General features: G+C 48.1%; 1 protein-coding gene across 7 annotated transcripts in view; it reads left to right on the top strand.

Moving 5' to 3' along the window:
- The window catches only part of Rph3a (rabphilin 3A), a 73,948-nt gene that overhangs the window by 4,125 nt on the left and 42,695 nt on the right, over positions 1 to 27,128 (top strand). For 4 of the 7 annotated variants that reach the window (XM_076922673.1, XM_076922674.1, XM_076922669.1 and 1 more), the window contains one exon: positions 21,670 to 21,746. In XM_076922673.1, coding sequence (XP_076778788.1) covers positions 21,688 to 21,746 — 59 coding nt within the window. In that variant the 5' untranslated portion in view covers positions 21,670 to 21,687. Of the gene's footprint in view, positions 1 to 2,207; positions 2,286 to 18,447; positions 18,510 to 21,669; positions 21,758 to 27,128 lie in introns of those variants that run through there. The other 3 variants (XM_076922671.1, XM_076922676.1, XM_076922675.1) reach the window with 3 other exon arrangements.

Here is a 27,128-nt window from a genome sequence, read left to right as displayed (position 1 = left end):
TTCCTCAGGGGCCTAAGATGCTGCATGGTGAGACCCTTAAGGGCTAGGTTGTTTAAGGCATCAGGGTGAACACAGCAAGTGCTTATGGCCAACTGAATGAATGAATGAATGAATCAATCAATCAATCAGCTGATTGGTGAAATGTTAATTGATCAACTTATGGGTGGGTGAGTCTGAGAGTGGCCTTTAGTCAGTGTTCTAGTCAGAGGTATGTATGCAGTAGGTGCTCCATTAGTGATTGTTGAGTGTGGTGTCATTGTTGGGGTTGGAGGGATTTTGTTCTCATCTCAGATCTGTTGCAGGAAGATTCCTCCTCTCTCCCTGGAAACTCACTGCTTTGCTGATTTATTTACTGTGTACTGGTGGTATACCCAGCACCAGGGCTCTGAGGACTAGGACAAAGTCCCATTTCCTTTAGGGTCTTGAGTAAGGTACAGTTTGGGATGGGCGAGGGCGCAGAAGGGGTCTCTGTCCACTTGCAGCACCGAGCACACGGATACCCGAAATTCTCTGCTGAAGGTTAGCCCTTTGCTCCCCAAGCATTGCCTAAGGGGCAGATTCTTCTCCTGTGGGTGAGGAGTCAGTACAGCCAGATGTAGTCATTTGCAGGATGGTAAGAAGGCCTATGCCTTCCTACCTGGGAGGCAGGCTTGGGTTTTACAGCAGAGGAGGAGTTTGCATCAATTGGGGGTTTTAGAGGCAGCAAACTGAGAAAGGTCAAAGGTGCTGGCTGTGTCCTGCTGGGTGGCATGGGAGGGTGGGAAGGGTGGTGGCTACTAAACTTCCTTCACTGCACCCCAGAGGCTGAAGAGCCTGGATGGATGGTTGGTTCACTCTGTGATTCATAAATTCCCCTCGTAAATTGTTATCAGGTGTTTCTTGATCCCCGAACTCTTGAATGTGAGCACCTGTGCTTTGCACGCCATGGGGCTCTTAAGGCATTTCTAAGAGTACCGAGAGAGCACTTGGGTAGACGAAACTTCTGACACTTCTGGTGTGTAATGAGACTTGATATTCTCCCTGAGGCCTGGCCTCTGTACCCAAGAGGACTCGAATCTGGAGCAGGCTCCCCGCACCCCCCACCCCCGCCCCACCATTTGCTTTCTGATTCTTGTCCGCATCCCTGCTAACCTTGGGGGGCTCTGGGTTCTAACATGGCACCAGGCTGCTGCCTACACTGTCACCACAGTTTTCTTGAAGTCATTGTCCTGGGGTCATTAGATTTAATGATATAACACAGACTGAAATCTCATTGCACTGGAGCCGTGGCCAACTGTGCCTCAGTGAACCAGCCAGAGACCAGGAGATGGGGTATGCCCACCCCCCACAATTAACCACCGACAGGGCTCCTCTCATGGCACCAAGCCATGTCTGGTTTGTGAAGAGCGAGCAATGGACGGATGGAAGGAGGAACTTTCTTCCGCCTCAGCTCCTGCCTGGCGCTTCCAGCTGCTCGGTTCTTTCCTTGTTTTCCCCTTCATTGCATCTCCACAGTGACAGGCAGAGACTTGTGAATGGAGCTTCTCTCAGCAGCATGCACCTTACATAAGTGGCTTTTCTGTGCCAGCCGCTGATGGCAGGTGGCAGGCGTTTGGGGGCCGCTTGGAGCAGAGATGCCCTGAAGTTAGTTAGAAGGCAATTCAGGGCAGCGGCAGGAAGCACCTGTGTGGCTAGCTCTGGCCATGACCAACATCCCTGCCCCCTCTTCCAGCCGTCCATCCTTCTTGTACCACTGTGCTTTGGTTTGGAGTGTCTGCCTCTGTCTGTCTGTCTGCCATTCACCCCCATTTTCTTTTCTTTAAACCTTTCCTTTTTCTTCATAGGTTTATTCTTCCCCGCCCCCCCCGCCCCCCGCATCTTTCTCCCCTCTCTTACCTCTTTTCTCTAGCCCCAACCTGGACCCGGTGCCAGACTCCAGTATCTTCTGCTGTAGATACACAGTCATGATTGTGTAGGTCCTGGGGCTCAACCAACCTGGCTTGCTTGGGGCTTTCTATGCTTAGATCAGCATGCAGACCAGCTTTGACAAGCCGGCCATTATACCTTCAAGCCATATCTGCCAGAACCTCAGTGAGGCTTTCCAGAGGTCTGATGCTCTGTGCTCTCAGTGAGCTGCCCTCCTACTAAGGGATGCGGTCCCCAGCCTTGGCATCCTGCTACTTAGGTGGGCAGAGCACAGCGGCCCATCCAAGGGTGTGAGCCAACTCCCTCCACCATCCGGCCACTACCTCATCCCACCACTGGTCGCCAGCGGGAATAGGACACCATTGGAGATTCCACATGAGGTATTTATTCTGGGTCAGATTTCCCTATGGGATTCTCAGACAATTTGGGGATCCACGATGCTAGGAGTATTGTGTATCTGACATGTTCCCTCAGAGCACTGGGGTGGCTGATCCAGGAGCCACACTTAAGATGGTCACTGTTGCTTACAGAGTTGGTTCTGTTCCCACACCCCCAAGTATGAGTGGTATGTCTTCTGGGTTAAGACCATTCTAGGCACTTGGGACCGTAGCAGCAGGTGAAGCGCAGCACCCCCTTCCCCACCAATACCCCAGCTTCGGGTCTATGAAGTAAGGAAGACAAAGGGCATAGAGATGCATATGAAGTATCCAGAGAGATCCAGCTCGGTGGATGGGAGAACATGGTGGTGGCCATGAGAACCTTCAGAGAGGGCTGCTTCTGAACACAACCCCAAGGAATGACAGGAAAATGTCTACTTGTTGGGGGAGGGGACAATGACAACAGGACTTTAAGCAGGACCCCCATTAGCAACGAGTGCTGTTCTGGTCACTCCGTGGGAGATGGACAGTGAGGAGTGACTGGAAGCTGGGGGACTGTGAGCAGAGCCATCCTGGGGCTGGGTCAGGTGAAGGCAGGGGAGCCACGGGTAGAGTGTGGTCAGATGTGGGTATATCTTGCAGCTGTGTGGAGGGGATTGGAGTCCATTCCAGGAATGGCTGTCCTTGATAGATGTCCATTGGCTATGATCTTGGGGATTTAGGCTCTGGGGAGAAGGGCCTCTCTGTGTGTAGGGGCCAGTGGGGTGTAGCAAGACCAGCAGAGAGTGCCAAGTAAGAGACTATGTGATAGCTGCAGGTGCCCATTGCATGCAGTAAAGGCATGACCCCTTCTCCTCAGAAGTTGCAGGGGCTGGGAGTGGCCATATTTGTCGATCACCAGATGAAGGGCAGGGCAGCTTGGTAGAGGTGATGATGCTCCTGGAGGGGTGGTGCCCTGTGAGGCCTGGCATGTCTCATTAAATCAGCTCAGAAATCTGATGGTGAGAACTCAGGTCCTGCATGAGACTTGCCTGACTGAGGGGACCATTGCTGTCTCCTTTCACCAAACTGTATGGTGTGTGTGTGTGTGTGTGTGTGTGTGTGTATGTGTTAGGGTTCTCTAGAGGAACAGAACTGATAGAATGCACACACACACACACACACACACACACACACACACACAGCAGGGAGATTTATTAGAATGGCTGCCAGGCTGTGGTTCAGCTAACCCAACAATGGCTGTCTACCAACTAAAAGTCCAAGAATCCAGCATTGATTCAGTCCACGAGGCTGAACGTCTCAGCTGGTCTTCAATGAACTCCAGATCCCAGAATCTTAAAGAAGTAGGCTCTAATGCCAATGTGAAGGCATGTTTGTCCGTGAGAGCAGGCAGGCCAAGAGAGCAAAATTGAAGCTGGCTTTTCCCACTTCAAATAATTTACTTAAGAAAGAAAATCCCTCACAGATGGGCCCAGCCATTTAGGTTTCTGTTAACTCCAGATGCAGTCACATTGACAACCAGGAATAACCACCACAGTGTCCATCCATCCAGGATGCCTGGGCTTTGTCTCCATCCTTGGCTAATATCTGTAGAGGGGTCCAGGAAAACTAAATAGTGGCCAGGAAGTGGGGGAATGGGGTTGGGGATTCACTTCTGCTGACAATGACAGAGGAATGGCCTTGTCCCCTCCCCTCAATTGTCCTCGGAAGATGGTGGTGTTTTGTAAGCTAGCAGGGTTTTGTTGTTTTATTTTTATTTTCTTGAGATAGGATCTTGTGTAGTCCAGGCTAGTCTCACACTTATTACATAGCTGAGGATGACCTCGAACTCCCAAACCTCCATTCTCTGCATCTCATATGCCAGGCTTACAGCTGCCATGTCTGCCAACCAATGCCCGAGGGCTTTTCATTAAGGTAGGAGTCCAGTCACTTCTCACCCTCATTTCCTGAGGCACGCCTTCAACCCAAGTGAATCTCCTTCCCCGGTGGTATTTCTCCATTATTCTCTTTTATCCCCTGACTCCACTCCCCTCCCTTCTCAGGCAGTGCTTTTCTGTGCTGTCACTGCTAATGGTTTCCCTTTGGATGGCAGATGGACGCTTCGAACACGCCTTTAAACTTACGTAACCAGTGTTGCACTGGTTGGCCTGCGGCTTCTCACTCTCCTGGATCAGCCTCTGCTCTGTTCTATCGCTGGGCTCCAGGGTGTGAATCATCAAGTTTGTATCTTGTATCATGTTTAATTGTGTGTGTGTGTGTGTGTGTGTGTGTGTGTGTGTGTATGTATGTGTGTGTGTATGTGTGTGTGTGTATGTGTGTATGTGTGTGTGTGTGTATGTACGCACACACATGTGTGGATTGTACCCAGCTTCTTGTATACCTATGCCCTAGCTCTCATTTCCTGCCAGCCCATCTTATCACTGAGACTTCTTTCCACTCACTGACTGTAACTCCTTCAGGCCATGGAGGCCACTGGTTTGATTTTGGTTATTTTGCTCAGCAAACACTGGGTGCCAACTTATGATGCCAAGCCCAGGGTGTGTGGAAGAGGCAGGAGATTGCCTGGGTCTCCAGCTGGTTTTGAATACCAGTTCTGCTACACAGTGACTGTGTGAGTTTCTCTTAGCCTCGACTTCTTCTGTAACACGGGATAGAGATGATAAGACTCATTTTTATAAAGTCAAGCATGAAGTTAAGATGCTGTGGGTGCTCTTTGGGTTGATATCAAACAGTGTTGATAGCCTGTATTAGCCACCTTTCCAGTACTGTAATAAAATATCCAAGACAATAAACTTAAAAAGAAGAAAGGTTTCTGGTAGCACACAGTTCTGGAAGTTTTAGCCCTGGGTGGTTGGCCCCCTTGCTTTTGGGCACAACTTGATCAGAGCACACAGTTGAGCAATCTGCTTATCTCATAGTGATTGACAAGCAGAGAGAGAGAGAGAGAGAGAGAGAGAGAGAGAGAGAGAGAGCCCCTAAACCTGACCACAAGGGCAGCCTGGGGTTTCAGGTGTAGGGAGGTCACTGACACCTCATGGGGCCTTCAGAGTATTTTATTACCCCCTTGCTAGAAAAAGCAGGGGGCTGAGAGTCAGCCTTCCTGGGTTCAACCATCCACTGGCACCCGGGGGGTTACATCCTCCCATAGGTGCTGCTTTAGGGCCTACAGAGGATTACCCAGGAGTCCACAGTACCATGGGGTCTCTCCCTAGCTTGGGCCCTTCTCCTTGGTTGCTCTCTTAGTCCTAGGAGGAGCCTTGAACAACAGGCCTAGATGTCACCTCTATCTAACCCCTGTTGACACCAAACTTAAAGCCTGAATTCTCATAGCAAGAGAATGGACGCGCATGCTGTCTCCTCTGCCTTCCGCCAGGGGCCATTCTCCAGTTCTGCTTACCTATTGGAGGACTTCTGAGGATAAAGGAGTTCCTAAGTGTTTTTGCAACATCCATTCTTAGTCCGCAGCTCCTTCAGTTTGGGGCGGAGGCAAAGCATGAACGCCATTGCAATTAGACCATCTGACCAGTAGGGGGCAGTGAGACCAGTGATTGGAAGCACTATCTTCTGATGGCCCAGTGAAGGCGCCAGGGGTACACGTCTCAACCTGTGCCAGCGACCTGGCCTTGTAGCCTCAGTTTACTCACCTGTGCTGTGGGAAGCATTATGGTATCTTCTGAATGTCGCCATAGAGTCTCGGAACAGGGCTCAGCACGTGACACACTCTACAGGTTAGCTGACTGCGAAGGACTTTCTAGTTTTAAAAATCCTGCTTTGAGATCGGAGGGCAGAGCTGTACTTAGCGCTCCCTTTATCAGAGGAGAAATGGACGTCACACAGGGGAGCCAGCTGGGGAGGGACTAGGGAGGGCTCAATCGGCAAACCGGGAATTCGTGGGCAGGCACGTGGTGGCTTCAGGATCCTTCCTAGTGGCTCCAGGTGGGCTGAGGACTCCCAGCGGGGTGCAGCGGATGCCTGGGCTGCTCCAAGCCACTGTGCGCCAGGCCTCCCGGCTCCTCTTCAGAGAACCTGAAACTCCGTCTCGCTTTCCTCCCTTGACTCTTGTATGTGAGATCAGCAGGGCCTGGAATGACACAGCCTAGCAGCGCCACCCGGCTCCGGGGCAAATCTGCTTTGGTCAAAACCAGCTTTTGCCCACGTGAAGGTGCACACCTTTAATCCCAGCATTTGGGAGGCAGAAACAGGCAAATCTCTTAAACCCGGGTTAGCCTGGTTCATATATATTTCCAGGATAGCCAGTGCTTCACAGAGAAACCCTGTCTCGCAAAACCAAAACCAACCAACCAACCAACCAGGCAACCCAAACCAGCTTTTGCTGAACAGTTTACCCAAGCTCCCTGTGCCTTGGTTTCTCCCACTGTAGAATGAGGATCCTGTTCAGAAGGAGTGGACCTCAGAAGTTCCTATAGAAAACATCAGATTCCCTATGAGAAGAACTCTCAAGACACCACTTCACCACGACTAGCACCATCATCATTACAATACCACCATCATCACCACCACCATCCACTACATCATCACCATCACCACCATCAACACCATCCTCATCACCACCACCACCATCATCACCACCACCATCAACACCATCCTCATCATCACCACCACCACCATCATCACCGTCAACCCGAGCATTGCCGTCACCTTCATCACCATCACTGATATTTCACAGATTCTGAGGTCTCTGGCTCCCCGTAACTCAAGAACCCACTGGAAGTTCTCTCACACTGATGGTCTCCAAGCTTGAATCAGCTTGCGATTTTTCTGCTGGTCCCCGGTCCCCATGAAGTGAGGCAAATGAGTCCTTTACAGATGCTGCAGACTCCACTGCTCCCAAAGGGTTTCCTTCTTCATTTCTTCCTCTTCACTATTAAAACATAGCGATAAAAATGGAACCGTGGCCACAGTTGATTGTGATGTCTCATACAATGCTATCTTAGTAAAACCAGCCACGGGGATGGTGGGGATGGGGATGGGAGCTGTACTCTGAGGGATCCAGGATCCAGGAGCTAAGCTTACCCAGGCAGTGACCTCATGGCTTAGTGATGAGCCTGTGAAAGCACCCCTTCCCCCTCCAGGCAGGTCCTCAAGGCTCTTCCCAGGAAATTCTGATCTCAGCTTTCCAGAGGTGCTGGGAAGCTGCACATTAGCGTCCTGAGTGATCTGGTTGGTCTGTAGGGGCATTCATTCTGGGAGTGTAGCTGAACTTCCTGTCAGCTACCCTCCTATCTCTCCTGGCATAAATAGGCTCAAATGGCTCTGGAAAGGGAGAGCCTGTGCCCATGGAGCCGCCTTGTGCATTGTTGGCCAATCCCTATGAGCTGGTCTGGTCTTTGCTCTTTCGTGTGTGTGTGTGTGTGTGTGTGACATCTGTGTGCATATGCACATGTATGTGTAGATCAGAGGTCAGAGGTATCAACACCATCCACCTTCTTTGAGTCAGGGTCTCTCATGGGCTTGGAACTCACTGATTGAGCTAACCTAGCAGCTAGTGAGCCCCAGGGATGCATCTGTCTCCACTCCCCAGCACCAGGCTACAAGTGTGAATAATCACAGATCCTGATGTTTTTATGAGGGTTCCAGGGGATCCAACTCGGGTCCTTGTGCTTGCCTTCTCAGTTACTAAACCTCTCCACTCACCTCTGTTTCCTTTTCCAGAAAATCGGGTAAGGGCATGGACCACATTGACTTGGGGAATCCAGCCACCAATATACAGTCTCACCTTGGAGTGGGGTTTGGTGTGGGACCTTGGCTCAGTAAATCTTAGTTATTGCTCCGTGAATGAGGAGGAGACAACCTGTGGGTTGGTTCTGTGGGGGAGCTGTTAACTTCCCCACCTCTGACCATTCCTATCACTTTCCGGGCGAGTCCTTTTGGACTCTCTTATTTAAAATCTCCTCTTCTCGAGGACTTCCTCTGCCATCTCTACTTGCCCCCATAGAGCCTGGCACTATGTGCACGCTTCTCAACAATCTGTCTGGATACTGGCTATTTCTAACCACTGGACCATCCACTCCACCAGAATGGGACACTTTAATTGTGTTTTCCCCCTCTCTGTATCTCGTGGGCTCTGCTCAGCATGCAGTAGGCCCCCTGCCCCATGTTTGTTGGAAAATGAACAGTAACATTGTAACAAGTCTATGCTGATAGTAATATTGTAATACTTCTATGCTAATGGTAACATTGTAACACTTCTATGCTGATGGTAACATTGTAACACTTCTATGCTGATGGTAACATTGTAACACTCCTGGCTCTAATTGGAAATCTTTCCCCCTCTGCAGGCTGTCCAGACTCACTTGACAGGTCATTACACAGAGTAGAAGCAAAGAGGAGAAATAAAAATCCCGGCCAAGCCTCTGCAGGCCTGGAGGCTGGGCAGGGGAAGTGGGCCCGTGGGGTGGGGGTGCTGGGACATCAGGGTGTTTTGTGAGACTGGCTCTTTGGCCAGGTTGTTATAAGCTGTTAAACCACACTGAGTCTTTGTCAATCTCCACACCTGCTGCACAGTCTGCTGCAGTTGATGGGTTAGCAGATCTCATCGGTATTTAAAGAGACCTGCATTACAGGCTGAGGGATTGAGTCTCTGTTCGAGAGCATGCAGCCAAGGCTCACAGATTGTCCTGGAAGTGGTAGATTATTTTTAAAAGGAGAGAACAAAAGAAGGAAAATCAAAAAGCCCTCGGCACCTCCTGGTTTTCCAGAGTCTGTTTTTCAGCCCAGGTTGTACACTCTAAGCGTCTCTGGATTCCTTCTTTAATTAGGGATTGTTTGTGGTGGGCATGGGGGTGTCAGTAGCTCAGGCTGGCCTCGAACTTGCTGTGTAACCCAGGATTACCTGGAGGCTTGCTTTTGCCTCCTGAATGCTGGCATTGCAGGCATGGACCACCATGCTCCATTTATGCTGGGGCTGGAGTCCAGGGAGGCTTGCATGCTAGGAGAGCCCTATGCCAACTGATCTGCACCCACAGTAATAGATAGGTTTATGTGTTACAGGAGAATGGCCATGACAGTTTAGAGTTCACCAGGTGATTTTAGCATACAGCTAGAACATGACACTCTCTTCACCACCTATGTGGCTTTAGGGGTTCCCTCATCTTGGGGATACACAAAATGAACCCCAAATCTTTTATGTTTGTGGGGCAATTAGGAAAATTATAACAAACACCATTGTGGGCTCTGTCTGGGATGCTCAAGTGGCAAAGGGGGAAGTGGGTGAAGCTTTCTTGGGGTGAATAGTAGCTTTTGGGTATTCCTGGTTATTTGGTGATAGTCGCCTAAGGTGCCTGTTCATAACCTTTTAGGGGGCTAGGACCACAAAGATGTTCTCAGAAGAACCTTCTGGGTACCCAAGTGTGCTGATGTATAGGGTTAAGTGGGATCCTGCATCCATTCTGCCACAGGGCTTGAGCTGCTCTGGGAGGTGGGATGCAGGAGTTTTGACTGCGCTTACCTCATGCTGGTGCCGGGCAGGTGTCTGGGCTATGGGTAGCCAGGAACACTGCTCTGGGGGTGGGGAAGCACAGTCTGAGGTCCCAAGGACAGCCAGAGCTGGCTCAGGAGTCCTTGGGCCTGCAGGGAGACCTATGGTAGTCTGGTTCTTAGGCTTTTGGGCATTCAGGCACTGCTGGGAGCTGCTGAAGAGCTGAGAAGGAAGTGGGGGCCCAGGCTGGGTCTAGCCTGGGCCGAAGGGGAAAGGGTGGAGCTCCAGCTGGGTCCCACAGGGAGAGAGTCCTGGCTTGTCAGTGAGGGGCTTGGCTTGGCTTGGTGGTGGTGGCTGGGAGCACAGCGAGGCCTAGTACTGGGGACTAGACAGCAGCTGTGTAGGTGAAGGCCTTCTCTATGGCTCCCCACAGCGGATCCTGATGAAAAGAGACAGTCCATGGTTTTGAGATGTTTATTGTCATGGTGAAGAGTAGATGAGTAAAAACCATATCCCAGTTTCTCAGGGCAGGCCTGAAGTTAAATACCTTTTGCAGGGAGGAGTGTCTGGGAAAGAAAGTTTATTGGTTAAGCCCTTCAGCCCTTCAGGTACCTCATTAATACGGAGATCTGTCTTGAGCCTATACCTGTGGATGGGCTTGGGGGCGTTGCCCTTACATGACTGATGGGCACAAATTTATTGAGGGGCTGTGGCTAGTGACAGGGGCCTGGTGTCCAGGAGCATGGCAAAATGCCTCGATCCCTCAGGATCATTGGGGTCTCCAGCCTGTGCTTAACTAGGAACCAGGCTGCCTGTCACAGTCCTACACTGATGACCATCCCAGGCGGAGAAAGGCAACATGAAATGGTGACAGCAGAGAAGACGGGTATCAATAGCACCTTGCCAGGCTGGGCTTGGCACTGAGACTCCATGCTAGAGCGATTGCTCTTCTTAGGGGAGCTGTCAGGGAGCGAGTGGTTCTCGTGGGCTGGCACAGCATTTTCTAGGCCCTCTCCACCCTGTTCTAGCTTCAGCCTGGGAAAGCTGTTCAGATATAACCTCCATTTTTTTCAGACACAAAAAAAAAAACGAGGCATGTAGGGGCTTGAGGGCCTGCCCAAGGTCTTAGGATAGCAAGAGATTGAGCTGGAACTGGCCCCAGTGCAGCAGCATCTTGTGGTAGATACTTAATGTCAAATAAATACCTGGTTTGCACTGAGTTTTCTGCAAAAGGAGAGCTGCTGTGGATGTCCCAGGAGGCACAGGAAAGGTGACCTGGGAGGAACGTCCATCCTCCCTATGTTTTGAGGTGCCATGCCTTTTCCTGCTGCCTCTCATTCCACATCTCAGAACTCAGTTTGGTGTGTTCCCCTAGATGAGCAAGAACTGAATGAGGAAGGAAGACTTGCTGGGGCCACTTGTATTTTCCCATCTTGTTTTCTTGTGGCAGTGCAGTCACAGGAGACCAGAGCAGAGCTCAGAAATATCCTCGCAGGCTTAAGTGGCTCTGGAGGTCTGCTTTATTAAGGAAGCGATAGGGTTAGCATGGAAGGGACTTGATCTTCACGATCCTCAGTGCTGAAAGATGGGGACCCTCATGCCTCCCCATCAGAGGACCTATTTTGTCTTAGAAGCTGAGCCAGCAGCTTGGCATGGGGTGAACCTCCTGAAACTTCTTTTGATGCACCCCCAGCTCTCTGCAAGATTTTTTTTTTTTTCTGAGCATGTCTGCAGACACCAGAAAATGTAGATGTATTAAAAGACCCATCCACAGCCCAGCTCAGCTATTATCTGATCAGGCCCCAGCGTGGCTGCATGCTAGATGACTCTTGTAAGTTGTCAGTCTCTGGTGGATCTCCAAGCTGACAGGTTCACTTGAGCAAGATTCTCTCCTCCTACCTCCACATGGATGAAGTGTACCTGAACTTTCAGGTTCCTGTAGGACAGTGGCTCTCAACCTGTGAGTTGCATACCCTTTAGGGGTCAAGTATCAGATATCCTGCGTATCAGATATTTACATTACGATTCCTAACAGTAGGAAAACTTCAGTTATGAAGTAGCAATGAAATAATTTTATGAGCCAGGCAGTGGTGGCACACACCTTTGATCCCAGTACTTGAGAGGCAGAGGCAGGTAGAGGTCTGAGTTCGATGCCAGCCTGGTCTACAGAATGAGTTCCAGGAAAGCTAGGGTTACAGTGATACCCTGTCTCAAAACAAAGAACCAGAGAAATCATTTTATGATCGGGGTTCACCATAACATGAGGAACTGTGTTAAAGGGTCTCAGTGTTAGGAAGGTTGAGAACCACTCCTGTAGGACGTGGTGGCCAGAAAATAGCACCCAGGTCAGGGATTCCCCTTATCCCCCCAGCACATCAACTTTTAAATGGTCTCACCTCAACAATCATCAGCACATAGCCTCCATCACACCCAGAAACTTAGACATAAAACAGGCTGGCTCCATTAGTGTCCCTCTGTGAGACTGAAGAGCACTTGCTGACCATTCTTGTTATAGTGAATATATTAGAAATCGGCCTGTGAGATGAGTCTGCACATAAAAGTCTCAGATTGGTCAGAGGGACCCATATGGTGGCAGGAGAGAGCCAACTCAGAGGTTGTCCTCTGAGCTCCACACCCATTCATGCACCTCCCCAATAAGTTTTATGAAGTGATTAAAAATAAAAGAAATAATATCAAGTAACAGTAATATTCACATTAGATTATAATCTAATTATATTTCATAAACGTCTAAATCTCAAGTCATTAGACATCATTTATGAGCACATCATGGTTTACAAACAGATCATAGACATTTTATTATGTATATGATGCATCATATTTTTTTACATATATATTTTTAAATGATTTTATGTATGTGAGTGTGTGTGTGTGTGTGTGTGTGTGTGTGTGTGTGTGCCAAGACCTCACAAATGCCTAACTGAATGTAATTTTGTTTTGGTAGCACAAAAGGATGCCTATTGGCTGGGACAATTCATAGCCCTGGTGTGTGGATCTTTGAGGCTTGGTAGCAGCATTGGGATAGTTACCTGAATCTCTCAGCCATTTTTCCTTCCTTCTAGGAGTCCAGAAAAAGCCCGAGTTGTAGAGTTCATTGAATTTTGAATCAATTATACATAGTTGGGAGAAGGCACTATGGTGACTAGCCATCCTGGGATCATGTGACCACCCCTAGGCCAGGAGTGGAGTCAGTCCTAACAGCACACCAAGGCTGAGCCTGGGGAAGGGTTTTCTCCTTAGAAGGCTGAAGTTAGTAGCAGGAGTAAGAGGAGATGTCTGAAGTCCCCTAGGACTTCCAGTTTATGGAGGACAGAGACTGTGTCCCAATATTCTGAAAAAAAAAAAAAAAAAAAAAAACCTAGGAGAAAATCAGGATGCCAGAGAAGGGCATGATGGGACAGGGAAGAGCCAAGGTGGGAATGGACATGCTATGTAGAAGGTTAAGAGCATCGCAGGAGGGGAAAAAAAAAAAGCCTCAACACCATTCTGTGTCATTCTGGGGGCTTCATTACATTAGAGAGCAGTCGATCTCTCTCTCTCTCTCTCTCTCTCTCTCTCTCTCTCTCCCTCTCCCTCTCTCCCACCCTTCCCTACTTCTCTTGTACTCTCCCTTCTTCCCTCTTTTCCACCCCTCTGCCTTAACTCCTCACTCACCAAATCCTCTATCTCGAAAACTTGGGGCCCTTGACGCTGTCCACGGTGCTGAATCCAAGCCTGGGCCTCAAGCGCAGGCACTGGAGGCTGCCTGGTTTGTTGTATTTGTTTTGTCTTGGTGTGCTATGAAACACAATCTCACTATGTAGCCCTGTTGACAAGAATGTGATACGTAGACCAGGCTGGCCTTGAACTTGAACAGAGAGTGCTAGGACCAAAGGCCTGTAGCACCAGCTGGACTGTTCTCATGAAAAGTATATACAACTGACACTGTGACACTGGTCACATGAGTCAGGGTGGGTCCCAGCAGGAAAGAGATCGTTCCCGTTGTGTGACTTGAGGTGAGTTTTGCAAAGGAACTAACATGTAAGTGGATTTAAGAAAAACCATCCAGAGGCATGGGGTTAAATTAGGGAGTGTTGTTGTCAGGGCTCCTGTACATAAAACTCTTCTTCTCCCCTCCCCCTCCCTTCCCTTCTCTCCTTTCCTCCCTCCTCCTTCTCTCCATTTTGGTTTGATGGCAGGTGTCCTCAATTTCTTGGGTTCATTGCAAGAGAAGGAATAGACTGGTCAGGGGACTTAGGGTCATACAGACTCAGCCCAGCCTCTATTGCTTAGGCTCCGATTCAATCTTGGGAAAAGCTTCTAAAGATGTGTGTGTGTGTGTGTGTGTGTGTGTGTGTGTGTGTGTGTGTGTATGTCTGGTTGGGTCTGAGCATATATGCATGTTGATACCTGCAAAGGCCAGACGAGGGCGTTGGATCCACTGAGCAAGAGTTGCAGACAGTCCTGGGTTAACCATTGTGGGTGCTGGGAACTGAACTCGGGTCCACCGTAAGAGCAGCCTGTGCTCCTAACAGCTGAGCCATTTCTCCAGCTCCAGCACTGGCGGTTTCTATGGTGACCACTGGGGTCAAGAGAAGGGAGGGAGAGTCCATTGCTCATAAGTTGTTTATCCACAACTTAGGAGGTTTCATTTTTCTGTCACCCACCCTAGGCACCAGGAGGGCCTGGGTGACAGGATACAAGCATGGGGCAGGTCTTCGCCATCTGTTACTTGTGGGGCACAGAGAAACTCCGAATGGCGTAAATTTGTTAGAATCCATAGATATCCCAGTGGCCCTGACTGGGATCATGTGAGGTGGGAATTGGGCCTCCTGGGGCCAGAACTTCTGAGTTAGATGCTACAGGGGATCCAGAAAGGACTAGAATGTGCCTGTGGGACGTTAGTGAATGTGTGACTGGGATGGGGTGTGTTTACAAGGATGTGTGCATGGAATGTGGACAGGTGTGGCCATGGTGATGATACAGGTGTGACTCGGGACTTGGCCGTGTCCCACCCCAGGTGTTTGTCACGGTCAAATGAGAACGCTTCCCTGGAGTCGACGGCCTCTGTGGGGAATGAAGGAACCTTAAGCATTTCTTAGTCTGGGGTTTGAGCTTCTGACTTTCCATTAGGAACTGACTCTGCCTAGTGACAGGAGTGTCAGAATAAGTTCAGGAACAACAGACAGACACCTGCAAATCCCAGCCATTCTTTCCCACGCACCTGAAGGGAGATCTCAAAAAGGCACTTCACCCTGATCACCACCCAACGACAGGCTTTGCATCTTGTACTTGATTGCTTCCCGTGACTGGGAGCTCATCACTTCTCCAAGCCCCTACTGTCTCCACTATTCCCTTACTGTCAGCCATCGTTGTGCCAAGGCTTGTTGTGAGAGATGGTGTCATTTGGGTATAAAACCTGGCTGTTTGTACCCTTCCTTTATGCTGCCAAACCATGGTGCTCAGCAGGGAGACCCAGGGGACACCTTAGCATCTCCCTCCTCCTGCTTTCTCTCCTCTGGCTCTTCCTCCTCCCAGTCTCTGCTAGTGTCTCCTGTTGAAACTCAACCAGAAACTAAAGCCAAGGTTGTGACAGATGCAGCCACCACAGTGGCCTCTGAGCCCCAGCAGAGTGGATGAGTGTCTATCCACAAAACAGAACATGCCCACCAACCCGCACATGTAAAGATCCGCTCCCCATGCTGCTGCTATGCGGCTAGTTCTGCCTTCGAATAACAAGTCAATAACTGATTCCAATATGTTTATTATTCTCCTCGACAGAAAATAATGCTTCAGGGTGACAGAGCTCATTGATAGAGAAAGAGATCTGATGCCGACCAAAATTCTCCTCTCGGGAGGAGAGCAGGACTGCCGGTGGGGGTGAGGCAATGGATGTCCCTCTCCACTCAGCATTCCATGCCCGGACAGAGGACAGAGGACTTGTGGTCTCTCATAATGCACTGTTGTCAGGGCTTCACATTAGCCAGTGCCTGCCCAGTCCTTTTAGAGCAGGACAGAGGCCATTAAGCTAAATGACTCGTTCTGATACACAGACCCAATCTAATCACAGCTTTTCTGTTTGGGTGGATGTTGCTGAGCACATGAGTTAATGCAGCAATCAGGCCTGATCTTTGCCAGAGGGGGAGGGTAAATCCTGCCTTCCTGAGTAACCTGGAAGTGGGCTGCACTATCAGGGCAGCGGAAAGTTTGGTGGTGTTTCTTCTACCGGCTGTGTTCAGGTGTGTGGACTCGGGGCCCCAAGGGACACCATGATCCAGGAGGGGACAGAGAAGAGGCTGTCTTAGTTTCTGCCTAGGATCCTCTGCCCTGCCATCAGTAAGTCATGCACATGGGAGTATGGTCTCACTTCAGATACACAACCTGTTTGTTCGGGGTGCTGGCTGTGTGTCTTGGGAATGAGTGACTTTGCCAGTCTGGGCTTCAGTTTCCCAATCTACTAAATGAATGTGTAAAAGCAGGGAAGGGGGCACATGCTGGTACTTAACACCAGGGAGGAGGAGCCAAGCAGATCTTTGGCATGCAAGGCATCTTGCCTACTTGCCAAGCTCAAGGCTAGTGAGAGATGCTATCGTAAAAAGTTTAAGGCAGGACCAGGGAGAAGAGGATTCAGTAAGCAAAAAGCTCACCGTGTGAGGACCAGATATCACATCCCCAGAACCCACATAAGAGTGGACAGGTATGGTGGCTGCCTGCATCCTCAAGGCAAGCTGGCGAGTGAGACTATTCCAGAATCAGCAAGCTCTGGGTTCAATAAGAGACTTCACCTCAACAATTAAAGGCAGGATACCTGATATCAACTTTGGGCTTCCATAGGTACAAGTGCACCCCCAATCACACATGCATACCACCCCCAACATGCAAGCACATATAAATGCAAGTGCATACTACATACATACACAGGAAAAAAAATAAGATGGGCGGCATTCATGAGATACAACAGGGTCATCCTCGGCCCCTGTTGGATGCCTGGTCTTGATCTCATGTACGTTATCTCCCTGAACTCTCTTGTTTCCAGGTCGAGATGGGTCCTAGTCTTCATGTGAGGAAACAGAGATACAGGAGATAAGAAATGTGCCCAAGGGGACCTCACTCAGAAATGGCAGAACAGTCTTCAACCCTGTATTCTTCCCACCCCAGGATCCATAGTCACCAAACCTCCCATTGTCTAACACCCCCATCCCCTATGACACTGAGCTTTAGTGCCCCCCCATTCTTCCTCCCCTTCCTCCTTTATGAGGTGTATTTCCCATTTTTCCACTTCAAGGCCAAGCGATCACTTTCATGGGGAGAACCCTCCTTATCCCCCCTTACCCTCATTCATCAGTCCTAGCATGTCTGCCCATGTCATTTAGAATGTCAGCACAATTCAAACCTTTTCTAGAAACACACACACACACACACACACACACACACACACACACACACAGGTTTTAAAAGGGGGAAGACATTTGTCTTTGGTTTTAATTAATGCCAGCTTGTTCATCCCAACTTTTAATACCGCCACCTCATTTGTCTTATTAAGTGCTTAGTTTTGCTTTTAATTAGTGTTGTTTATTGTCGCTGAATTTTAATTGCCAGTGCAGGGTCCCTGAAGGCTTCAGGGAGGATGCATCTGATAGCAGAGCCCAGCGGGCAGGCAGAGGACTTACTGTGGTCTGGGTGAGGACTAGTGTGTCATTTTTTTCAGGTCCCACCAGCTTTGGTTGCCTTTGGGACCCCTGTTTGCTGCAAAGTGACATGGGACCCCCAAGGAAACAAATGTGGGAGTGTTACAGTGGCAAAAATTCAGTTCAAATTGGATGTCATTGGCTTATGATAGTCAAAATGGCAAGTATTGGTTCAGGCATGGCTGGATCCAGCACTTCCTACCCTACCTGTTCACCATCCCCCTGGACCATTCCTCCAGTGCTGTGCAGTAGGCTTCCCATGCGAGGTAGAAGCTGTCAGAAAATCACCACCTACAGAATTCCAGCAGAGCTTCCATTGGCCCAGCTCGGATCACGTGTTGATCCCAAGCCAATCACAGCCGACCAGGGACTGGAACCAACAGCTGACTGACCAGAAGTGGGCCTGAGGCCCGCCTCTAAGGATAGAACTAGGGTGAACCCCATCTGAGCCTTAACTGGTGGATACTGAGAAAGGAGCCATCTGGAAGGAAAGCTGGGGTGCTCTTCCCCCACAAAAGACTAAATAAGAGATATATATGGACTGGAAAGATGGCTCAGTCAGTAAAGTGTTTGCCACACAAGCATGAAGGCCTGAGTTTGACCTCCCCCCCCCCCCCGAACTCATGTAAAAAGATAGGCCTTAACTGGAGAGTGGAGGGAGGGTGGCGGGCAGATCCTCGGGGATTGCTAACCTGCCATCCTAGCTGAATTGGCAAGTTCCGTGCCAAAGAAAGACCAGTAGGCAGCTCCTGAGAAATGACACCTAAAGTTTACCTGACTTATATGAACGCGTGCATACACACACGCGCATGCACGTGCAAGCGCGCACACACACACACAGACAATAGACATATAGATACAGACACGCACAGACACATTCACATGTAACAGAGACAGACACATACCAGACATGCACGCGTGCACGCAGGCACACACACACACACACACACACACACACACAGTGCACACTAGGTATGTATTGCACCTTCATTGAGACCTACAACACCCTTATAATATTTTCACCTCTCTCAATGCGCACCAGGAATACCCAGCGTGCTCCCTGACTCCAAGCCTTTTCCAGACAGTCCTTCAGCAGCCTGTGAGGTGAGCACCCCAGAGTGGGAGTTTCCACGCACTCATTTCAGAGTGGCATAGTTTGCCAGAGTCGCTCAAAGAAGGATCCAGGAATTGGGCGTGGGAGTTGCATCTGAGCCAGCAACTTCCATCCCATCAGTCTGTCTGTGCTGTGTGACAAACCACCCCGATAGAAACCAGCTCAGAGCAACCACGATTATTTGTCTTTAGAGTCTCTAAGTCAGCTATCAGCCTGCGTTCACCTGGGCAGGTCTCCTCTAGGCCAGACTGGGCTCACTTGGCTGGGTGATGTTTCCAGTGGGCTAGCCTGTGCTCCTTATATAACTGAAAGAAGCCAGCGCTAAAGCATTTGCATCTTCAAGCACCTGACTGGACAGGCCTGCTACGTATTATTGGGCACAGAAAATTTCATAGCCAGTCAGATTCAGAGGGTGAAGAAGCCAGATTCATCTGTGGATGGACTCTGCTTTTCCGATCCCCCCACCCCCAACTTCCCTCCTATTTCTCTAACTCACCAGGTGCTTGCCTGCCCCAGGGCTTTTGCACTTCCTTTGCCATCTGTCTAAAATACTCTGTTCCAGTTGCTCCAGTTGTTCACACGGGTCAAAAATTATAGATCTGAGAGACCCTGTGTAAAACCAACTATCCAATCCCATTTCCTCCCAGCTGTCAGCAGCTGGTACACTTCAGACTTGGCCTGCATGGTTTTGGTTTTCCCCACCTGAAGGCAGGCTCTGGGAGGACTCAAAGTTTGTGTTTAAATGCTGTATCTCCTAGACCAGTGTTAGACTCTTAATGATAGTGGGTGGGTGTTCTGTGAAGAGGAGACTAAGAAGAGGAGGGGAATGGGAAGGAGAGGAGGAGGAGGGGAGGGGGAGACAGAGGGGGAGAGGAATGTATATAGGCCAGAGAACAACCCTGGGAGCCATAGACCTTGTTTTTGGAGACAGGGTCTCTCACTGGGATCTCCAAATCAGCTAGATCATCTGGCCTGTGAGTTCAAGGCGTCCCTCTGTCTCTGTTTTCCTCAGCAGCTCCCGGTGGCTTTGTTACATGGGTCCTGTGGATCAAACCCAGACCCTTGTGCTTTTGAGGCAAGCACATTGCTGACTGAGCCATCCCCAGTCCTACATGAGTTGTATTGGTTCGTTTGTCTGTGGTTCCCCTGCCCCCCCCCTCCAGTTTTATGAGAGATGCTCGCAGTCTGAATGCCTCCTCATTTCTGGCTTAATTTTACTTAAAAAACAAAAACAGAAACAAGCAGCGTATATACATCTGGCTTGGATGTCTTTTGTTCCTGTGGTTTCCCTTTTTGGTTTGAGCCCCTGTTAGGTTTCATCTTTCACCGCCCCCTGCCCCCCAACCCCAGGAGTCTGAGCAGGTTTGTGCAGGAGATTGAACCGGCAGTGATAAGCTGAACAGAGTCAGGGAAGGGAGGTAGACAAGGACAGAGGTGGAATTAGAAGTGTCTGGATGCCATCCAAGATACTGGGTGCAGGATCCCCTTAGACTGCCTAAGTTAATGCAGGAAGGACTGCAGGGCACAGAGGTTGTCTATAGTTTCAAACTCCACATGAACACCTGCAGGTGGCACAGATGCCAAGCCAGTCCAGCCTCACTGAGTGACTTTGGACACTGCTGTGGCTTTTCTTAAATGAGCTTTGAACTATTTTTTTCCACTTATCTTCAAGCAACAGAAGACCCAAGAAGATTCTAGGATGTGGACTCACTGGTCCTTAGCAATGGATGCTGACTGGGAGGTGAAGGGTAGGGGGTCCACAGTGGGATGTTCTGGGATTTGGACAGTGGCAGTCTGACTATGTAGAGTAGCCCAGGGGTCCACAAGGCTATGACAGCAGGCAGGCTCTGATATTTCACACGTCACCAACCTCTGTGATCTATATGAGCATTTATTGGACACCAACTATAAACCACATGCAAGGCTGATTGTAAACTAATAATTTCTCGATCCATTATTCAAAAATTACAAAGAATACCAAGACAGTGAGCACAGTGCTTTGAGCATATGGGGTCTGTGTCACCTGCAGATGTTTGTTTGGGGGCATGAGATCCTGCCATGCACAGCCCAGTCAGTTGGTCCATACAGCTGGACCCTTGTGTACTGAGTTGCTACACTTGGACAAACCCATCCCTGAGTCTGGAACTCATGGCTCTTACTGCCTAGGTAGAGAGAAAAATGCAGGCAGCAAGAAGACAAATCACATGCCATGTTGAACTGAAGAATGAGGGTTAGGGGAGGTGTTTAGTGTGGCCAATGGAGGCCTCCTCTTGGAAGAGGTGGCATTTGGGCAGAGACTGGCAGGGGCGGAGAGTTGAAGGGTGGCTGTTTTCTTTTAGCACAGTGTCCTCAAGGGCCACCCAGGATGAGCAGGCTTATCTAGTCATTCCCGAGGCCAAATGGTACATATCAGGTCATCACTGAGGGCAAACAGCTGCCCATGGGGTGGTGAACTTGGGGTCACTTCCACTCTGTGCTGCTATGAACATCAGATTCATGTGGGGAAGGAGGTCTTCACTTTTCCCTGGAGATGCCAATGGCATCCCTGCTTCTGACTGTAGAGGTCTTTGACAAGCTGTGATGTGTATTTTTCAGCATCCTGATGACGACGTGTGGAGGGTAAATTGATCCGGGGCAAAGCAGATACAGAGAGGCTTGAGTCACATAACAAAAGGCCATGTCACTGGCTATGTGTGAAGTGAAGAAAGGTCAATTTGTGTTCATAAGTCTGGAGACACATGTCAAAGACTGAGTGTCCCCATCACAGTACCGTTCGGCATGGCTGGCACATCTTAATGCCAGAGCAAACCACTCACACCATGACCAGGAAACAGAGATCACAGAACCAAGGTCCCTCAATCTTCTTCAAGGACAAGTCCTCAATGACCATCACCTCATTAACGTCCATAATACTCCCCCTGACAATACCACTATGGGGACATGTACCAGCCATGAACAGAAAGCACTAGATGTCTGTGATCCTCAGGAGATACTGCCCCTTAGGCATAGAAGGTTTTCCACATGGACAATGGAGATGCTGGTGCAAGCTCCCTTACTCTCCTGTGTCTCCACATGTGTGGCCTACAGTTGGGTTCATGAGATAAGAGTGGCCAGATGATTGGGTAACTATCTTGGGTGACTGTTTTCCAGGTGTTCCAGCCTTCCGCCATGACTGACACTGTGGTGAACCGATGGATGTACCCTGGTGATGGCCCACTGCAGTCAAAGTAAGTCCGGGGTGGCCCTGGGAGAATCTCTTTTGAGCTGGGCAATCCCGAGTGTCTACACTAGAAAGAAGAAGAACCATGAGTTGGTTCCCTTCCCTGGGCTAGGTGTGTGTGTGTGTGTGTGTGTGTGTGTGTGTGTGTGTTTGTGTGTGTGTGTGTGTGTGTGTGTGTGTGTGTGTATGTATGTATGTGTTGCATGCATGGGTGCATTTTGTGCATACATATGTGGCTACACAGGTATGTGCATGCATGTGAGACTCCTATTTGACACTGGATATCTTCCTTGATCATTCCCAATGTTGATTGAGGCTGGGCCTCTTACCCAACTCAGTGCTCACTGGTTCTTGCTAGTCTGTCTAGGTAGCTTGGTTGGGAAGCCCATCTCTGGCTCCCAAGTGCTGAGATTAAGGTGTCTCCCATGCCTGGCTTTCTGGATCTGGACTGCAGGCCTCACACTTGTGTGAGAAGTAGTTATCCTGCAGGGCTGGCTTCCTATCTTTCCAGCTCCATGGTGGCTTCTATAGTATAAGCGTCTCAATTTTCCATACTCCCTACCATTCCTTATTGTGTCTCTAATAGGGAAACTACCATGGGTAGGTCTATGTTACCCACCCAGTTCCATGGGCACTGGTTAGAGACAGCCCCTCTGTCCTCTATGCCTCAGCGTGGTGGCTCTGTTGGACAGAACTTTAAAGACACCATCAGGTTGAGTTTCCTAGTTAGGGGCATGATTATTTTTAGGACACAGAAGTATGTGTCACAGGGGTGGAGGATAGGGGACTGTTTGCTGATGGCCACTGCTGGCTCAAAGAATACAGAAGGGTTTTCTGTAATGATCTCCATTTGCTGCAAAGAGAAGTTTCTGTGATGAGGAGTGAAGACTACACTTATCTGTGGGCAGAAGGGTTAATCTTTATAGATGGTTGCTAGAGATTCTGCTGGCTTAGCAAACTAGTGGAGTCTCCCCAATAACTAACTGTAATTTCACTAGTACTGAGTAATTGGCTAGGTTTCCAATACTAGGCATAGTTTCCCTCTTGTTGAGATGGTTTTCCCCTCAGTCCAGTTTGGCATCTTTATTGGCATCACCCTTGTTCAGTTCGTGTTTCCATAGCCATGTTGGTGAGCCCTTATGGGTATAACTTGTGACATCACTAGGAGAAACCATCTCACAGAAAACTGCCTGCTCCGCTGGTTCTTATAGCCTCTCTGTCCCCTTTCACAATGTTCCCTGAACCCAAGGTATGGGAGTGTTCTGTAGATGTATCCATGGGCACTGGGTTCCATAATCCCTCATTTTGATAGGTTGTGACTTTCTAAACATGCCGAGCTGGTTCAAAGCCCACGAAGTCTCAACCCTACACGAAGGACTGTAGGCAACTGAGGAAACCCAGGAGTAGGGGAGGTTGGTCCTCCCCAGGGAAGAGCACACCATTTGGTTTTCCGTTACTAAAGATTATCACTGGAAATATACATATGATATTATATGGACTGAACTGGTTGTGTTTTTGGCTGTGTACGTGTGTGCATGTACGTGTGTGCATGTTTGTGTGTGTGCAAGCAATAACAATTGATGAAAAAAGACGTCATGCGGGGCAGTGGTGGTGCATGCCTTTAATCCCAGCACTTGGGAGGCAGAGGCAGGCAGATTTCTGAGTTCGAGGCCAGCCTAGTCTATAGAGTGAGTTCTAGGACAGCCAAGGCTATACAGAGAAACCCTGTCTCCAAAAACCAAAAAAAAAAAAAAAAAAAAAAAAAAAAAAAAAAAAAAAAAAAAAAGAAAGAAAGAAAAGAAAAAAAGAAAAGAAAAGAAAAAAGAAAGAAAGAAAAAAGAGGTCATGAATTTAAAAGGAAGCAGGAGTTTAGAGGGAGAAGAGATGAGGGAGAAATGTAATTAAAATACAATCTCAAAAATATTCTACAACTCCACTCCCTCAAAAAAGAATTAAAAAAAAAATGCAGAAGAGATTTTTCAAATAAGGTGACTTCTGTCCTTGATCATACCATCACTGCTTTCCCCTTATTTACACAATATCCCCATTGCTGCTTTTTTTTAAAACTTGATTTACTAATAACTCATCCACTTTTATTAAATAAGAGATTGTCTTTCACAAGAGCATGTAGTAGATACTACACTTTCCAGGAAAGCAAAAGGTAATTATAAGAATAAATTATATTTATTCTTTTTGAAACAATGTGGTTCTCATCTCCTTTATAGTGTAGCGAAAATGGGCTGTTGAAAGAGACCATTTTCAAAAGAAACTGTTACACCTGGCTATAGGCTACAGGAAAACTAGAGAAATAAAAGAAACACTGCCAGGATTACCTAGTCTAGATTGTAGCAAAACCAGACAATTAAAAGAAAAAATGTTGCAAGTTGAAGGAGACTCTAGCAAACCCAGATAATTAGATGAAACAATGTAAGTATGCCTAGTTCTCTGTCTCACCCTCCCTAAGATTCCCTGCTTGAGATATTTTAAGGCACACTACCTTTTCTTTAAACCACTCTGTCATATTTTCAGGACTTTAAGGTATTTTTTTTTCTGATGATTTCTTTTCATTATTTTTAGTATTTTCCTGGTCCTTTAAGTCTCCTGCTTTTTGATCAGTTTTTTGTCTGCTTGTGTGGTCTTGAGACAGGATCTCACTACCTAGCCCAGGCTGGCCTTGAACTCTCAATTCTCCTGCTTCAGTTTCTTAAGTGCTGATGTTATAGGTGTGTTATGAATGTGGCCCAGGTCTTTGATGAGCTTTGAGTCTCTGTTTCATATCTTTGATCTCATGGTAACTTTACCCACGAGCGATCTCTTCTGACTCAGAAGTGTGATCTCCCTTGGCACTTGTTCATAATTTGTGTACCATTTCAGGACCTTTGCAAGCCAGTTACAGACTGTGGCCATAATAAAAAATTAATTGATGTGGATTTACAATTGCACTTTCTAACACATATGATGATGAGTACTTAAAATCAATCATGTTTAAATGACATTATGACAGGTTGATACTCTCCGCTATTGACTTATTATCCCTGGGTACTGTGAATACCACATAGAGGAATGTCTCAGCATATCCCCAGTTCTGAATGTGGTTTGTGTTGGCATTCTAGTTAGTTACAAAGAGTGAGCGTATTGCTAAGCACTTGTTATATAAGACTATCTGAAGGCCTTGACCATCCAAGTCTGCTGTTTACTGACCCACAGATTGTCCCCTGCAGTGACATCATTCATAATAACAATAAATATAAATATTTGTAATTAATATTATTCTTAGACAAGGTCTCACTCTGTAGCCCTGGTTGAACTGTATGTGTTTGTGTGGTGGCTGCATACACATGGATGCAATGCCCATGGCTGCCAGAAGAGGGAGCAAGAGCACCCTGGACCTGGAGTTCCAGATGTTTGAGTCTCCATGTCAGTTCTGGGAACTGAACCCTGGTCCCCTGCTCTCGAGCAGCCTGGTGCTCCTGACCATGGATCTCTCTACCCTCATCTTTGTGTGCTTTTTAATAGCAGGCAATTGTCTTCTTTCCATTAAACTTGCTATTCAGGTTAAATTTCTCTGTTACAGAATTTTATAATTTCCCCGAGTCTGTGATTTAGGTTTTCTTTTTCATAACAAACTCTTCAGGAGGGAAAACATTTTATGTTGTGTGGAAATCTGTTTTGTCTGTTTGTTTTGAAATGAATCAGTTGAAGAAAAATCCTGTTTTTTAATTTCTGCAATTAAAAGCACAGCTCAGGTGTTAGAAACAGCCCACCAAGCAAGAGGCCCTTGTGCTTGAATTGCTATAATCCTAGCACAGGAAGATCATAAATTCAGTTCATCCCCAGCTACTGGTGGAGTCTGAAGCCAGATAGGTTACATGGAATCTCATCTTTAAAAAAAATGGATTTAATTGATTTGTTTAAGACTCGGTTAAATACTGGGAAGAGTTTTTTGATCCACCCATATGTTCCAAAACAAAATTCCTCCATCTGGGACCTGAGTTATATCCACAGCACCTATGTGGCAACTCACAACCATCTGTAACTCTACTTTCAGGAGAGCCATGGTGGCCTCTTCTGGCTACCTCATGCGCCAGGCATGTATGTGGTGCACAAACATACATGCAGGCAAAACACCTATACATATAAAATGAAAAAAATAATAAAGAAATTAAAAGTCCTCCATCTGTTCCCCTGGTCTACCTCCAGCCTTACCTTGTACCCTGAATTGTATTCTCTCATAGACACCACAGAACTCCGAGTGTGCTCTCAGCAGGATGCCTTCTCAAGCATTCCCCCCAACATCGTCTTGGATAAACTTACTTTATAGATAATATTCCACTCTCCAAAAAGTGTGTCTCTGAGAGATAAATAGTTGCCTAGAGGACAGACAGGGTAAACTATTTTATTTAAGATGCACCAGTTAATTAAAATCTCATCCATCAGAATTTACTTTCCTTGATAGGCAACCAAACAATTTGCCTGGCAATTAAAATCAAAATTACTCTAGCAGTCTAGATGTGGCTTCATTAACCACCCCTGTACTCCCATGATGCATTGTGGTGTTCTGAACACACCTGTTGCCCACTGCTCCATTTCCTCCAGCCACTATTAAATAATGGCAGAATTTCAGCCATAGCACACACTGTGGAGCTTTGTACCACAGCTAGACACAGGGGGAACATGATGTTCACACCTTCTTCTGGGTGAGGAAGAATGGAATCTTCATCACCTGTTGCTTAACCAAAGAGAATATACCTGCTTTTGCAATGTTCAGAACCCCTTCCAGTTCAGCATCCTGGGACCTAGTAATCCTGTCTGCAGGCCCCAGTGTATTGTGGGAAAGAACGCATGCACCTGTTCCTTCTGGAGCACAGTGAGGATGCTCAGAGAGATGCTGGTGCATCTAGACAGCTGGCCTGGCAGACAGTGCCAGGGATGTGAAGTGGAAACTGAGGTACAAAGACAGGTTGCACCTGCCTGTTATTGCAAAATGTAGGTCTCCTTTCTAAAACAAACAGGCGTTCACCTCTGCATAGGGCAGTACATAGTCTGCTGTTCAGAAATTGTGAACAGGATCCCCACTCTTTGAAATATGTACTTCTGTGTACACACAGCCCAAGTTGAGGAAGATCAGACTTTTATTGGATGACTTCCCTTAGTGTTACATGAAAACATTTAAATATATAAACAGGTTGGGCATGTGGCTCAGTCAGTAGAGTGCTTGCCCAGCATACACAAGGCCCTGGGTTCAATTCTCAGAGCTGAATAAACACGGTGTGTGCACACCTGTGACCCCAGCATCAAGTAGGTAGAGGCAGAAAGATTAGGGGTTCAAGGCATCCTTGACTGTATGCTATGTGCATTCACATGAACTTCTATCTCAAGCTAGAAAACC

The sequence above is a fragment of the Arvicanthis niloticus genome, chromosome 24 (assembly GCF_011762505.2).
Source record: "Arvicanthis niloticus isolate mArvNil1 chromosome 24, mArvNil1.pat.X, whole genome shotgun sequence".
NCBI lineage: Eukaryota > Metazoa > Chordata > Mammalia > Rodentia > Muridae > Arvicanthis > Arvicanthis niloticus.
Note: the sequence above shows the minus strand (reverse complement) of the source record. Positions and strands in the feature narration are given on the sequence as shown.